General features: G+C 46.9%; 3 protein-coding genes across 18 annotated transcripts in view; 2 read left to right on the top strand and 1 right to left on the bottom strand.

The window, feature by feature from the left end:
* LOC120032379 overlaps positions 1-14334 on the bottom strand; it is a 57079-nt gene that overhangs the window by 7967 nt on the left and 34778 nt on the right. The window lies entirely within an intron of this gene.
* LOC120032382 (cell death-inducing p53-target protein 1 homolog) lies at positions 259-13522 on the top strand. 3 transcript variants are annotated; one of them, XM_038978453.1, is made up of 6 exons: positions 259-366; positions 5618-5785; positions 6505-6579; positions 6664-6703; positions 7129-7279; positions 13101-13520. In XM_038978453.1, exons 2-6 carry the CDS (start codon positions 5639-5641, stop codon positions 13204-13206), a joined length of 519 nt encoding a protein of 172 aa, XP_038834381.1. In that variant the 5' UTR covers positions 259-366; positions 5618-5638; the 3' UTR covers positions 13207-13520. The 3 variants fall into 3 exon arrangements, with proteins under 3 accessions (XP_038834381.1, XP_038834382.1, XP_038834384.1); XM_038978454.1 differs by lacking the exon at positions 6664-6703 and having other exon boundaries at positions 13101-13521; XM_038978456.1 differs by lacking the exon at positions 6664-6703 and having other exon boundaries at positions 264-366; positions 5622-5785; positions 13101-13522.
* LOC120032383 (cell death-inducing p53-target protein 1 homolog) overlaps positions 272-14334 on the top strand; it is a 77500-nt gene continuing 63437 nt past the window's right edge. Inside the window, exon 1 of the mRNA XM_038978460.1 lies at positions 272-354. The gene's annotated coding sequence lies outside the window, so the exon portion shown is untranslated. The remainder of the gene's footprint in view (positions 355-14334) is intronic.

Genomic DNA, 14334 nt, shown 5'->3' with positions numbered 1-14334 from the left:
TTGCACAAACAGGTGTAGTTATTTTCCATCAGGCTTGTGTTCACTATTCAGCCACTTCAGATAACGTTGTTACCTCATCTGCCTCACACCTTCCTCATTCCTCCCTTCTGTGTGTGCTCTCGTTCTCACTCTCTTTCCTACCTGGTTCACTTTCTCACGGTCTCTCGAGGGAGTAGCAGCTCTGATCTTTAGCTCCACACAGTCCACAGTACCTCGTCTCCTCCAGGACTCCAGTCCACAGTACCTCGTCTCCTCCAGGGCTCCAGTCCACAGTACCTCGTCTCCTCCAGGACTCCAGTCCACAGTACCTCGTCTCCTCCAGGGCTCCAGTCCACAGTACCTCGTCTCCTCCAGGACTCCAAAAAGGTAAGGGGCTGTCTCTCTGCTCGTGGCTGGGAAAGAGTGCTCTGAGTTGAGGGGTTTCAGAGTGCTTCTTTGCAGGATGTAATAAAATATGAAAGAGTTGTGTGTAGGACTAGGAATATCTGTGTTTGTTTTGTGTGTGTTGCTACGTGAGAAGGAAAAGACTTAGAAGCGGGGTGTTTTTTAAATTGGTTTAGAGAAAACAGCACCAGTCACCCTACCTTCTTCTAACTCTGTCTTGGTGCCTAATGATAGATGTGTACACACAGACAGCGCTGTTAGATGTGTACACACAGACAGAGCTGTTAGATGTGTACACACAGACAGAGCTGTTAGATGTGTACACACAGACAGCGCTGTTAGATGTGTACACACAGACAGAGCTGTTAGATGTGTACACACAGACAGAGCTGTTAGATGTGTACACACAGACAGCGCTGTTAGATGTGTACACACAGACAGAGCTGTTAGATGTGTACACACAGACAGAGCTGTTAGATGTGTACACACAGACAGCGCTGTTAGATGTGTACACACAGATAGCGCTGTTAGATGTGTACAGACAGCGGTGTTAGATGTGTACACACAGACAGAGCTGTTAGATGTGTACACACAGACAGCGCTGTTAGATGTGTACACACAGACAGCGCTGTTAGATGTGTACACACAGACAGCGCTGTTAGATGTGTACACACAGACAGCGCTGTTAGATGTGTACACACAGACAGCGCTGTTAGATGTGTACACACAGACAGAGCTGTTAGATGTGTACACACAGACAGAGCTGTTAGATGTGTACACACAGACAGAGCTGTTAGATGTGTACACACAGACAGCGCTGTTAGATGTGTACACACAGACAGAGCTGTTAGATGTGTACACACAGACAGCTCTGTTAGATGTGTACACAGACAGCGCTGTTAGATGTCTACACACAGACAGCGCTGTTAGATGTGTATACACAGACAGCGCTGTTAGATGTGTACACACAGACAGCGCTGTTAGATGTGTACACACAGACAGCGCTGTTAGATGTGTACACACAGACAGCGCTGTTAGATGTGTACACACAGACAGCGCTGTTAGATGTGTACACACAGACAGCACTGTTAGATGTGTACACACAGACAGAGCTGTTAGATGTGTACACACAGACAGAGCTGTTAGATGTGTACACACAGACAGAGCTGTTAGATGTGTACACACAGACAGAGCTGTTAGATGTGTACACACAGACAGCGCTGTTAGATGTGTACACACAGACAGAGCTGTTAGATGTGTACACACAGACAGCGCCAGGGCCCATGGGGTAGAGTACTACTGTTGACCAGGGCCCATAGGGTAGTATACTACTGTTGACCAGGGCCCAAAGGGTAGTGTACTACTGTTGACCAGGGCCCATAGGGTAGAGTACTACTGTTGACCAGGGCCCACAGGGTAGTGTACTACTGTTGACCAGGGCCCATAGGGTAGTGTACTACTGTTGACCAGGGCCCATAGGGTAGAATACTACTGTTGACCAGGGCCCATAGGGTAGAATACTACTGTTGACCAGGGCCCATAGGGTAGAATACTACTGTTGACCAGGGCCCATAGGGTAGTGTACTACTGTTGACCAGGGCCCATAGGGTAGAGTACTACTGTTGACCAGGGCCCATAGGGTAGAATACTACTGTTGACCAGGGCCCATAGGGTAGAGTACTACTGTTGACCAGGGCCCATAGGGTAGAGTACTACTGTTGACCAGGGCCCATAGGGTAGTGTACTACTGTTGACCAGGGCCCATAGGGTAGAATACTACTGTTGACCAGGGCCCATAGGGTAGAGTACTACTGTTGACCAGGGCCCATAGGGTAGTGTACTACTGTTGACCAGGGCCCATAGGGTAGTGTACTACTGTTGACCAGGGCCCATAGGGTAGTGTACTACTGTTGACCAGGGCCCATAGGGTAGTGTACTACTGTTGACCAGGGCCCATACGGTAGTGTACCACTGTTGACCAGGGCCCATACGGTAGTGTACTACGGTACTGCGGTGTGCTTTAGGACCATGCGGACGCCTCCGAGCCGTCAGGTAGGTTGTTTGGAGTGTTTATCCGAGTGGATAAAAATAATACAACTATGTCCCCCCCACTTATAAAACCAAAGTTGCGCCCCTGGTTTTAACAGTGATCAAGTAGACTACTATTTGGTCATAATGTAGACCTACCAGTTTGGTCTACCATCAAAAACAATGGAGAAAATGCATCCCATAACATTTTAACATGGAAATAGCTGTTCTATCATTCAGCCAACAGTAGCAGCCAATGTGTGGTGTTCAATGTAGGCCTACATTCTATGAGACGTTTGAAAAAATCATTCAGGGCTTGACATGAACCTGTTTATCCACTTGTCCTTCAGACAAGGAGGTGACTGAAAATGTTGTTGAGTCGTTTGATGCAAGAAACCATTTTATTCCCATACCATTATTACAGAGAATCTGACAAATACAACAAAATACAACACTGCCCCTTTAAGACAAAAACGCTCTTTAACTGACTCCCTTTTCAAAGATGTCTAGAAATGCACACGTGTTGTGTCTTGTAGGAAGCAACCACTCCCCTATTGCTGACTAAAACTATCTATAACTGGGCTAATAGCTCACTAACTAGCAGAGGATATGATCTCAAAACAACTCATCTACTCACGACCGCAGATTCTGTAAAGACAGGCACGTTCAACGTGAATGGCACATATATGGCAGTGGTTTATTTGCATATAGGCCTACTGCAGCTCTGATTGGTTATGGCGCACCGGTCTGTTTAGATCAGAGTATGTGCATGTCAATGCAATAGAATCCTACTCTGATGTGTTCTGTCTACAACAAAGTCCGATGAATCGATGGTTTTGTTTCGGTATGTTGCATTGAAAGTAGCTAATATTGCGTTGATTAGATCCCAATTCCCACAGTAGAGGGAAACGTTGATAGTGTTAACTAACGGGGAAAACTAGAAAGTCGAGAGGTTCAATCTCGTGCTACTCTGCGCGGGCTGATTTTTCTTCTGCGCAGCAGCAGCTCCCCGCAACACACACACACACATACTAAACAACTCAACCTCACTTCCTCATGATCCCGTGGAACAAAGTCCAACAGATAAGCCTCCGGTACAGCTTCATAACAACACCATCGTCAACTACATGATGCTGTATAACATTTACTCATAGGCTTATGTCCCAAGTTGTAGAAACATTTCAAGGATGATCGATGGAAACAGGATGCACCTGAGCTCAATTTAGAGTAAATTTCATAGCAAAGGGTCTGAATACTTATGTAAATAAGGTATTTCTGTTTTTTTGAAAATTGCAATCATTTTTAAGAACCTGTTTTTGCTTTGTCATTATGGGGTATTGTGATGTCATTATGTTGTATTGTGTGTAGATTTTGGAGGATTTTTACAAATTTAATCCATTTTAAAATAAGGCTGTAATTTCTAAATAAATGTAGAAAAAGTCAAGAGGTCTGAATACTTTCTGAATGCACTGTATGTATAGCGCAGTAGTATAATCTATGCATTTCCTTATAATACTTTGTTTTTAACGACTGACCTGGTTACTGTAAGTAAAGGTTATTGATGAGCCTGAGGTTAAAATGAATCATGAAGTTAGAATTTGTATTTATTTATTGAACCTAAATTGAACCAGGAAGTCCCATTGGGATCAGAAGACCTGTTTCCTAAGGGAGACCACGTAGATCAATTATGTTTAGATCATGTGATGTATTATAGATGATTCCAGATGACATACTGCACTGTGTATTATAGCTGATTACAGATGACATACTGCACTGTGTATTATAGCTGATTCCACATGACATACTGCACTGTGTATTATAGCTGGTTCCACATGACATACTGTACTGTGTATTATAGCTGATTCCACATGACATACTGCACTGTGTATTATAGCTGATTACAGATGACATACTGCACTGTGTATTATAGCTGATTCCACATTACATACTGTACTGTGTATATAGCTGATTCCAGATGACATACTGCACTGTGTTTGCCTATGACTGACTAGTGTCTAAAAACTATCTGAGGGGTCCATAATATGGCTTGGAACCTTTTACTGCAGTGTGTAATTTTTGGTAGTCTTTAACAAATCTACTTTGAAACCAAAGTATACACCTCACACACATGGTTATGGGCTTAAAAAAAGAAGACACCTGTACCATGGCAGGTATAGAGTTGAAATGTATTCAGTTTTGAGTTTGCATCCCAATATTACACTTTATATACATCACAGAAGACTGAAATATAACAAAACAGTTTGACATAGAAACACTGGATTTTCGTCATGAATAACATTCCACCCATCAGGTCACAGAGGGCACTTCTGGACATTGACTGCAGGAAAGGGCCATGAGGTCACAGAGGGCACTTCTGGACATTGACTGCAGGAAAGGGCCATGAGGTCACAGAGGGCGCTTCTGGACATTGGCTGCAGGAAAGGGCCATGAGGTCACAGAGGGCACTTCTGGACATTGACTGCAGGAAAGGGCCATGAGGTCACAGAGGGCACTTCTGGACATTGACTGCAGGAAAGGGCCATGATGTCACAGAGGGCACTTCTGGACATTGACTGCAGGAAAGGGCCATGATGTCACAGAGGGCACTTCTGGACATTGACTGCAGGAAAGGGCTGCCTCTGTATTTTGTATTGTCAATGGATGTGTCATTGTAGATTGACACTTAAACATTTTCTAACTGACTCTAACTGTTGATCATTCACCAGTAACATAGACCAGGGTGAGGGTTATTCTGATAGATTTAGTGGGTGTGTGGCATTCATTAGTGGTGGTGTTGTTTTTGGCTTGTACTACTCAGATTCTACAGGCCAAGTCTTTGTCCAATGAAATGTCACCAAACCTGCCCGGTTGAATACAGGGGTGTGTATCATTGTTATAAGCAACAGCTTGAACAAGAAGTGTGTGTGTGTGTGTGTGTGTGTGTGTGTGTGTGTGTGTGTGTGTGTGTGTGTGTGTGTGTGTGTGTGTGTGTGTGTGTGTGTGTGTGTGTGTGTGTGTGTGTGTGTGTGTGTGTGTGTGTGTGTGTGAAAGAAGATAGGTGAGAGAGATAAGGGGGAGAGAAGGTGGGGGCAGAGGCATATGTTTTCTCAATGTGATATTTTCATAAGGTGTGCTCACTGTGTTTGTGCTCACTGTCTTCCACTCTCTCTCTCTTCCCCCCCCCCCCCCCCCCCCCCCCCCCCAGACAGTATGGAGAAGAGCCAGTATGGACCCCCGCTGGACGCGTCTGCTCCCCCCTACCCCTACCCCAGCTACCAGGGAAGTGGCGGGGGAACAGCCTACCCCCCTCAGCCTGGCTACCAGGGAAGTGGCGGGGGAACAGCCTACCCCCCTCAGCCTGGCTTCCAGGGAGGTAAGAGATCAGATCTACACTGATACTCTTAGGGACAGTTTAAGCTTACACTCTTAGAAAATAAGGCGCTATCTAGAACCTTCCTGGAACATGAAAGGGTTCTTCTTGGAACCTAAAAGGGTTCTTCCTGGAACCGAAAAGGGTTCTTCTTGGAACCTAAAAGGGTTCTTCCTGGAACCGAAAAGGGTGCTCCTATGGGGACAGCCGATGTGTGTGTAACGATAGCCATAGATGTCATGAACATCATTGTTAAGGGCTGGCCAACCACTCTGTATCCCTGGGTTTGTTCCCATAATGCTGGCCAACCACTCTGTATCCCTGGGTTTATGGTCCCATAATGCTGGCCAACCACTCTGTATCTCTGGGTTTGTGTTCCCATAATGCTGGCCAACCACTCTGTATCTCTGGGTTTGTGTTCCCATAACGCTGGCCAACCACTCTGTATATCTGGGTTTGTGGTCCCATAATGCTGGCCAACCATTCTTTATCTCTGGGTTTGTGGTTCCATAATGCTGGCCAACCATTCTGTATCCCTGGGTTTGTGTTCCCATAGTGCTGGCCAACCACTCTGTATCTCTGGGTTTGTGTTCCCATAACGCTGGCCAACCACTCTGTGTCCCTGGGTTTGTGTTCCCATAATGCTGGCCAACCACTCTGTATCCCTGGGTTTGCGGTAAATGACAGTGTATTGATGTATTTATTCATCCCTTGTTTATCAGGTCCCCAACCCGGCATGTACCCACCACCTCCCCAATACGACATGGGCATGGCACAACCTACAAATGCCCCCAGCGGTGAGTCACACACACACACTGAAAAAAACTCCAAACTGTCTGACCAAAACTACCTAAATCGGTTCCTTTTTTTATTATTCACAGTACCCCGTGACAAACGAGAACCAAGTTGTACAAACACAAGGTATTTGCTGGACGTCCTGGCCTTAGCAACAGCCAGCCTTAGCAACCCCTCGAATCCTCTACCTCTTTAGGGGTTTGAAATATAGAACTAACAACAAGCGACACAATTTTTTGGGGGCCTAAGTTGTTCTATCCAGTTCTATCCTGTTCTATCTCTGTCTGGTTCTGTCCAGTTCTATCCCATTCTATTGAGTTCTATCCAGTTCTGACCAGTATTTCCCTCTCCCTGCAGTAACCCGGGTGGTGGTGATTCTTTCTAGTCCTGTCCAGTTCTATCTGGTTCTGACCAGTATTTCCCTCTCCCTACAGTAACCTGGGTGGTGGTGATTCTTTCTAGTTCTGTCCAGTTCTATCCAATTCTATGAAGTTATATCCAGTTTTATCCAGTTCTATCTGGTTCTAACCAGTATTCTCCTCCCTCTGCAGTAACCCAGGTGGTGGTGATGCAGCAGCCGCTGCCTAGAGACGTGTCCGGCCAGATGACGTGTCCACACTGTCAGGTCCAGGTTCTGACAGAGACCACACACACCACTGCACTACTCACCTGGGTCATCTGTGGAGCCCTCTGCTGCTTCATGTGAGTTATGCACACACACGCACGCACGCACACACACACACACACACACACACACACACACACACACACACACACATATATACACTGCTCAAAAAAATAAAGGGAACACTTAAACAACACAATGTAACTCCAAGTCAATCACACTTCTGTGAAATCAAACTGTCCACTTAGGAAGCAACACTGATTGACAATAAATTTCACATGCTGTTGTGCAGATGGAATAGACAACAGGTGGAAATTATAGGCAATTAGCAAGACACCCCCAATAAAGGAGTGGTTCTGCAGGTGGTGACCACCGACCACTTCTCAGTTCCTATGCTTCCTGGCTGATGTTTTGGTCACTTTTGAATGCTGGCGGTGCTTTCACTCTAGTGGTAGCATGAGACGGAGTCTACAACCCACACAAGTGGCTCAGGTAGTGCAGCTCATCCAGGATGGCACATCAATGCGAGCTGTGGCAAGAAGGTTTGCTGTGTCTGTCAGCGTAGTGTCCAGAGCATGGAGGCGCTACCAGGAGACAGGCCAGTACATCAGGAGACGTGGAGGAGGCCGTAGGAGGGCAACAACCCAGCAGCAGGACCGCTACCTCCGCCTTTGTGCAAGGAGGAGCACTGCCAGAGCCCTGCAAAATGACCTCCAGCAGGCCACAAATGTGCATGTGTCTGCTCAAACGGTCAGAAACAGACTCCATGAGGGTGGTATGAGGGTCCGACGTCCACAGGTGGGGGTTGTGCTTACAGCCCAACACCGTGCAGGACGTTTGGCATTTGCCAGAGAACACCAAGATTGGCAAATTCGCCACTGGCGCCCTGTGCTCTTCACAGATGAAAGCAGGTTCACACTGAGCACGTGACAGACGTGACAGTCTGGAGACGCCGTGGAGAACGTTCTGCTGCCTGCAACATCCTCCAGCATGACCGGTTTGGCGGTGGGTCAGTCATGGTGTGGGGTGGCATTTCTTTGGGGGGCCGCACAGCCCTCCATGGGCTCGCCAGAGGTAGCCTGACTGCCATTAGGTACCGAGATAAGATCCTCAGACCCCTTGTGAGACCATATGCTGGTGCGGTTGGCCCTGGGTTCCTCCTAATGCAAGACAATGCTAGACCTCATGTGGCTGGAGTGTGTCAGCAGTTCCTGCAAGAGGAAGGCATTGATGCTATGGACTGGCATGCCCGTTCCCCAGACCTGAATCCAATTGAGCACATCTGGGACATCATGTCTCGCTCCATCCACCAACGCCACGTTGCACCACAGACTGTCCAGGAGTTGGCGGATGCTTTAGTCCAAGTCTGGGAGGAGATCCCTCAGGAGACCATCCGCCACCTCATCAGGAGCATGCCCAGGCGTTGTAGGGAGGTCATACAGGCACGTGGAGGCCACACACACTACTGAGCCTCATTTTGACTTGTTTTAAGGACATTACATCAAAGTTGGATCAGCCTGTAGTGTGGTTTTCCACTTTAATTTTGAGTGTGACTCCAAATCCAGACCTCCATGGGTTGATAAATTTGATTTCCATTGATCATTTTTGTATGATTTTGTTGTCAGCACATTCAACTATGTAAAGAAAAAAGTATTTAATAAGAATATTTCATTCATTCAGATCTAGGATGTGTTATTTTAGTGTTCCCTTTATTTTTTTGAGCAGTGTATATATATATGCCTGTACGTAGGGGTGGCAGGTAACCTAGTGGTTAGAGCTTTGGACTAGTAACCGAAAGGTTGCTAGATCGAATCCCCGAGCTGACAAGGTAAAAATCTGTCGTTCTGCCCCTGAACAGGGCAGTTAACTCACTGTTCCTAGGCCGTCATTGTAAATAAGAATTTTTTTCTTAACTGACTTGCCTAGTTAAATCAAATCAGATGTTAATGGTCACATACACATGTTTAGCAAATGTTAATGCGAGTGTAGTGAAATGCTTGTGCTTCTAGTTCCGACAGTGCAGTAATATCTAACAAGTCATCTAACAATTCCACAACAACTCCCTTATACACACAAGTGTAAAGGAATGATTAAGAATATGTACATATAAATATATGGATGAGCGATGGCCGAACGGCATAGGCAGTAGATGGTATAGAGTACAGTATATACATATGAGATGAGTAATGTAGGGTATGTAAACATTATATAAAGTGGCATTGTTTAAGTGACTAGTGATACATTTATTACATCCAATTATTAATTATTAAAGTGGCTAGAGATTGAGTCTGTATGTTGGCAGCAGCCACTCAATGTTAGCGATGGCTGTTTAACAGTCTGATGGCCTTGAGATAGAAGCTGTTTTTCAGTCTCTCGGTCCCAGCTTTGATAAACCTGTACTGACCTCGCCTTCTGGATGATAGCGGGGTGAACAGGCAGTGGTTGTTGTCCTTGATGATCTTTTTGGCCTTCCTGTGACATCGGGTGGTGTAGGTGTCCTGGAGGGCAGGTAGTTTGCCCCCGGTGATGCGTTGTGCAGACCTCACTACCCTCAGGAGAGCCTTACGGTTGTGGGCGGAGCAGTTGCCGTACCAGGCGGTGATACAGCCCGACAGGATGCTCTCGATTGTGCATCTGTAAAAGTTTGTGAGTGTTTCTGGTGACAAGCCAAATTTCTTCAGCCTCCTGAGGTTGAAGAGGCGCTGTTGCTCCTTCTTCACCACGCTGTCTGTGTGGGTGGACCATTTCAGTTTGTCCGTGATGTGTACGCCGAGGAACTTTCCACCTTCTCCACTACTGTCCCGTCGATGTGGATAGGGGGGTGCTCCCTCTGCTGTTTCCTGAAGTCCACAATCATCTCCTTTGTTTTGTTGACGTTGAGTGTGAGGTTATTTTCCTGACACCACACTCTGAGGGCCCTCACCTCCCTGTAGGCCGTCTCGTCGTTGTTGGTAATCAAGCCTAACGCTGTACTGTCGTCTGCAAACTTGATGATTGAGTTGGAGGCGTGCATGGCCACGCAGTCATGGGTGAACAGGGAGTACAGGAGAGGACTGAGAACACACCCTTCTGGGGCCCCAGTGTTGAGGATCAGCGGGGTGGAGATGTTACCTACCCTTACCACCTGGGGGCATACCGTCAGAAAGTCCAGGACCCAGTAGCACAGGGTCTCGAGCTTAATGACGAGTTTGGAGGGTACTATCATGTTAAATGCTGAGCTGTGATCAATGAACAGCATTCTTACATAGGTATCCCTCTTGTCCAGATGGGTTAGGGTAGTGTGCAGTGTGATTGCGATTGCGTCGTCTGTTGACCTATTGGGGCAGTAAGCAAATTGGAGTGGGTCTAGGGTGTCAGGTAGGGTGGAGGTGATATGATCCTTGACTAGTCTCTCAAAGCACTTCATGATGACGGAAGTGAGTAGCACGAAGCCTCCAGTGGTGATCCATGGCACGAAGCCTCCAACGAAGGCCTCCAGTCCGGAGCCTCCAGCGACGTTCTCCAGTCCAGAGCCTCCAGCGACGGCCTCCAGTCCGGAGCCTCCAGCGACGTTCTCCAGTCCGGAGCCTCCAGCGACGGTCTCCAGTCCGGAGCCTCCAGCGACGTTCTCCAGTCCGGAGCCTCCAGCAACGGTCTCCAGTCCAGAGCCTCCAGCGACGGTCTCCAGTCCGGAGTCTCCAGCGACGGTCTCCAGTCCGGAGCCCCCAGCGACGGTCTCCAGTCTGGGGCCTGCAACGAGGGTGCCCAGTCCGGGGCCCGCAACGAGGGTGCCCAGTCCGGGGCCCGCAACGAGGGTGCTCCGTCCGGGGTCGGCGACGAGGGTCCCCGCACCAGAGGTGCCACCAAAGTGGGGTGAGCCAGTGGTGGAGTGGGGTCTGCGTCTAAGGTCAGGGCGTGACAGTAGCCCCCCCAAAGGTGCAGCCGGAGTCCGCACCTTTGGGGGGGGGGGGGGGTACAGTCACGGCCTGACCTTAGAGATCCTTTTTATGTCTCTATTTTGGTTTGGTCAGGGTGTGAGTTGGGGTGGGTATTCTATGTTCTATTATTTGTATTTCTATGTTTTTGGGCGGGTAGGGTTCTCAATCAGGGACAGCTGTCTATCGTTGTCTCTGATTGAGGACCATACTTAGGTAGCCCTTTTTCCCACCTGTCTTTGTGGGAAGTTGACTTTGTTTATGGCACATAGACTTTAGCTTCACGGTTTGTTTTGTAGTGTTTATTGTTTTGTCGGCGTCATTTTTCAAATAAAAGAACATGTACGCTCACCACGCTGCACCTTGGTCCAGTTCTTTCAACGACCGTGACAGTAGCAATGATCTAGTGTTGCCAGCCCGGGTCGCGCATTCGATATGCTGATAAAATTTAGGGAGCCTTGTTTTTAGATTAGCCATGTTAAAATCCCCAGCTACAATAAATGCAGCCTCAGGATATGTGGTTTCCAATTTACATAGGGTCTAATGAAGTTCTTTCAGGGCCGTCGAGGTGTCTGCTTGGGGGGGATATACACAGCTGTGATTATAATCTAAGACAATTCTCTTGGTTGATAATGCGGTCGGCATTTGATCGTAAGAAATTTTAGGTCAGGTGAACAAAAGGACTTGAGTTCCTGTATGTTGTTATGATTACACCACAACTCGTTAATCATAAGGCATACAACCCCGCCCTTCTTCTTACCAGAGAGATGTTTATTTCTGTCGGCGCGATGTGTGAAGAAACCAGGTGGCTGTACCGACTCTGATAACGTATCCCGAGTGAGCCATGTTTCTGTGAAACAAAGAACGTTACAATCTCTGATGTCTCTCTGGAAGGGAACCCTTGCTCGAATTTCATCTACCTTGTTGTCAAGAGACTGGACATTGGCGAGTAGTATACTTGGGAGCGGTGAGCAGTGTGCCCGTCTGAAACTTCTGCGGCACCGTTGTTTTGGGTCGCCTACTGGGATCCGATCCAGGAATACACACACACAGGTTACAGGAATACACACACACAGGTTACAGGAATACACACACACACAGGTTACAGGAATACACACACACACAGGTTACAGGAATACACACACACACAGGTTACAGGAATACACACACACAGGTTACAGGAATACACACACACAGGTTACAGGAATACACACACACAGGTTACAGGAATACACACACACAGGTTACAGGAATACACACACACAGGTTACAAGAATACACACACACAGGTTACAGGAATACACACACACAGGTTACAGGAATACACACACAGGTTATATGAACACACACACAGGTTACAGGAATACACACACAGGTTACAGGAATACACACACACACACAGGTTACAGGAATACACACACACAGGTTACAGGAATACACACACACAGGTTACAGGAATACACACACAGGTTACAGGAATACACACAAACAGGTTACAGGAATACACACACACAGGTTACATGAACACACACACAGGTTGCAGGAATACACACACAGGTTACAGGAATACACACACAGGTTACAGGAATACACACACACAGGTTACATGAACACACACACAGGTTACAGGAATACACACACACAGGTTACATGAACACACACACAGGTTACAGGAATACACACACAGGTTACAGGAATACACACACACAGGTTACATGAACACACACACAGGTTACAGGAATACACACACAGGTTACAGGAATACACACACACAGATTACATGAACACACACACAGGTTACAGGAATACACACACACAGATTACATGAACACACACACAGGTTACAGGAATACACACACACAGATTACATGAACACACACACAGGTTACAGGAATACACACACAGGTTACATGAACACACACACAGGTTACAGGAATACACACACACTGAATCTTCATCTCTCTCTGTCTCTGTCTCGCTCTAGGTGCTGGCCATGCTGTTTGATTCCGTTCTGTGTTGACTCCTGTAAGGACGTAGAACACCGCTGCCCCAACTGCAAGAGAGTGATCCACATCCACAAACGCATGTGAACAGACCAAGATGAGACACCTGCCACAAAGTGATCCACCTGCCAGAAAGTGATCATCTACTGTATATATGAACAGCCACAGCCCACTGACAGTTCAGTGCGTAATCCACATCAGAAATACAATAGTCTACTGTCTCTCTGAAATGACTGCAGCAGTAAAGCTTCCTCTACTGTCTCTGAAATGACTACAGCAGGGCAGCTTCCTCTACTGTCTCTCTGAAATGACTACAGCAGGGCAGCTTCCTCTACTGTCTCTCTGAAATGACTACAGCAGGGCAGCTTCCTCTACTGTCTCTCTGAAATGACTACAGCAGGGCAGCTTCCTCTACTGTCTCTCTGAAATGACCACAGCAGGGCAGCTTCCTCTACTGTCTCTCTGAAATGACTACAGCAGGGCAGCTTCCTCTACTGTCTCTCTGAAATGACTACAGCAGGGCAGCTTCCTCTACTGTCTCTCTGAAATGACCACAGCAGGGCAGCTTCCTCTACTGTCTCTCTGAAATGACCACAGCAGGGCAGCTTCCTCTACTGTCTCTCTGAAATGACTACAGCAGGGCAGCTTCCTCTACTGTCTCTCTGAAATGACCACAGCAGGGCAGATTCCTCTACTGTCTCTCTGAAATGACTACATCAGGGAAGCTTCCTCTACTGTCTCTCTGAAATGACTACAGCAGGGCAGCTTCCTCTACTGTCTCTCTGAAATGACCACAGCAGGGCAGCTTCCTCTACTGTCTCTCTGAAATGACTACAGCAGGGCAGCTTCCTCTCTGTCAATGGGAATGTGTGACAGGATATTCTTCACCATATGTGCCGGCTGCAAAGTAAAAATGTACTATATCGTAAAAATTCATGAAACCAAAAATTTGTTTTTTGGTCTTAATTTAAGGTGAGGCATTAGGGTTAGCAGTGTGGTTATATTGGATGACTTTGTGGCTGTGCTACTGATTGTAATGACGTGTTTTAATTAAATGGATTTAAACAGAACGTATTGTTCTGTCCAGTGAAAAACAGTAAAGTTTGTTGATTGGTTGTTTGCTTTTTTGATTGATGAATTAACAAGGATTTTAATAATCTCAATAATAACTGAGACTTTTGAGATGATAATGGTTATTGTATTATTTCAGAAACA

The sequence above is a fragment of the Salvelinus namaycush genome, chromosome 39 (genome assembly GCF_016432855.1).
Source record: "Salvelinus namaycush isolate Seneca chromosome 39, SaNama_1.0, whole genome shotgun sequence".
NCBI classification, from domain to species: domain Eukaryota; kingdom Metazoa; phylum Chordata; class Actinopteri; order Salmoniformes; family Salmonidae; genus Salvelinus; species Salvelinus namaycush.
Note: the sequence above shows the minus strand (reverse complement) of the source record. Positions and strands in the feature narration are given on the sequence as shown.

What these genes read in the sequence shown, in the direction of transcription:
- LOC120032382 (XM_038978453.1), top strand. Translation starts at nt 5,639, where the DNA reads ATGGACCCCCGCTGGACGCGTCTGCTCCCCCCTACCCCTACCCCAGCT. An exon ending in ACCTACAAATGCCCCCAGCG is followed by an intron (nt 6,580 to 6,663) that starts GTGAGTCACACA and finishes TATTATTCACAG; the next exon opens with TACCCCGTGACAAACGAGAA. An exon ending in CCAAGTTGTACAAACACAAG is followed by an intron (nt 6,704 to 7,128) that starts GTATTTGCTGGA and finishes CTCCCTCTGCAG; the next exon opens with TAACCCAGGTGGTGGTGATG.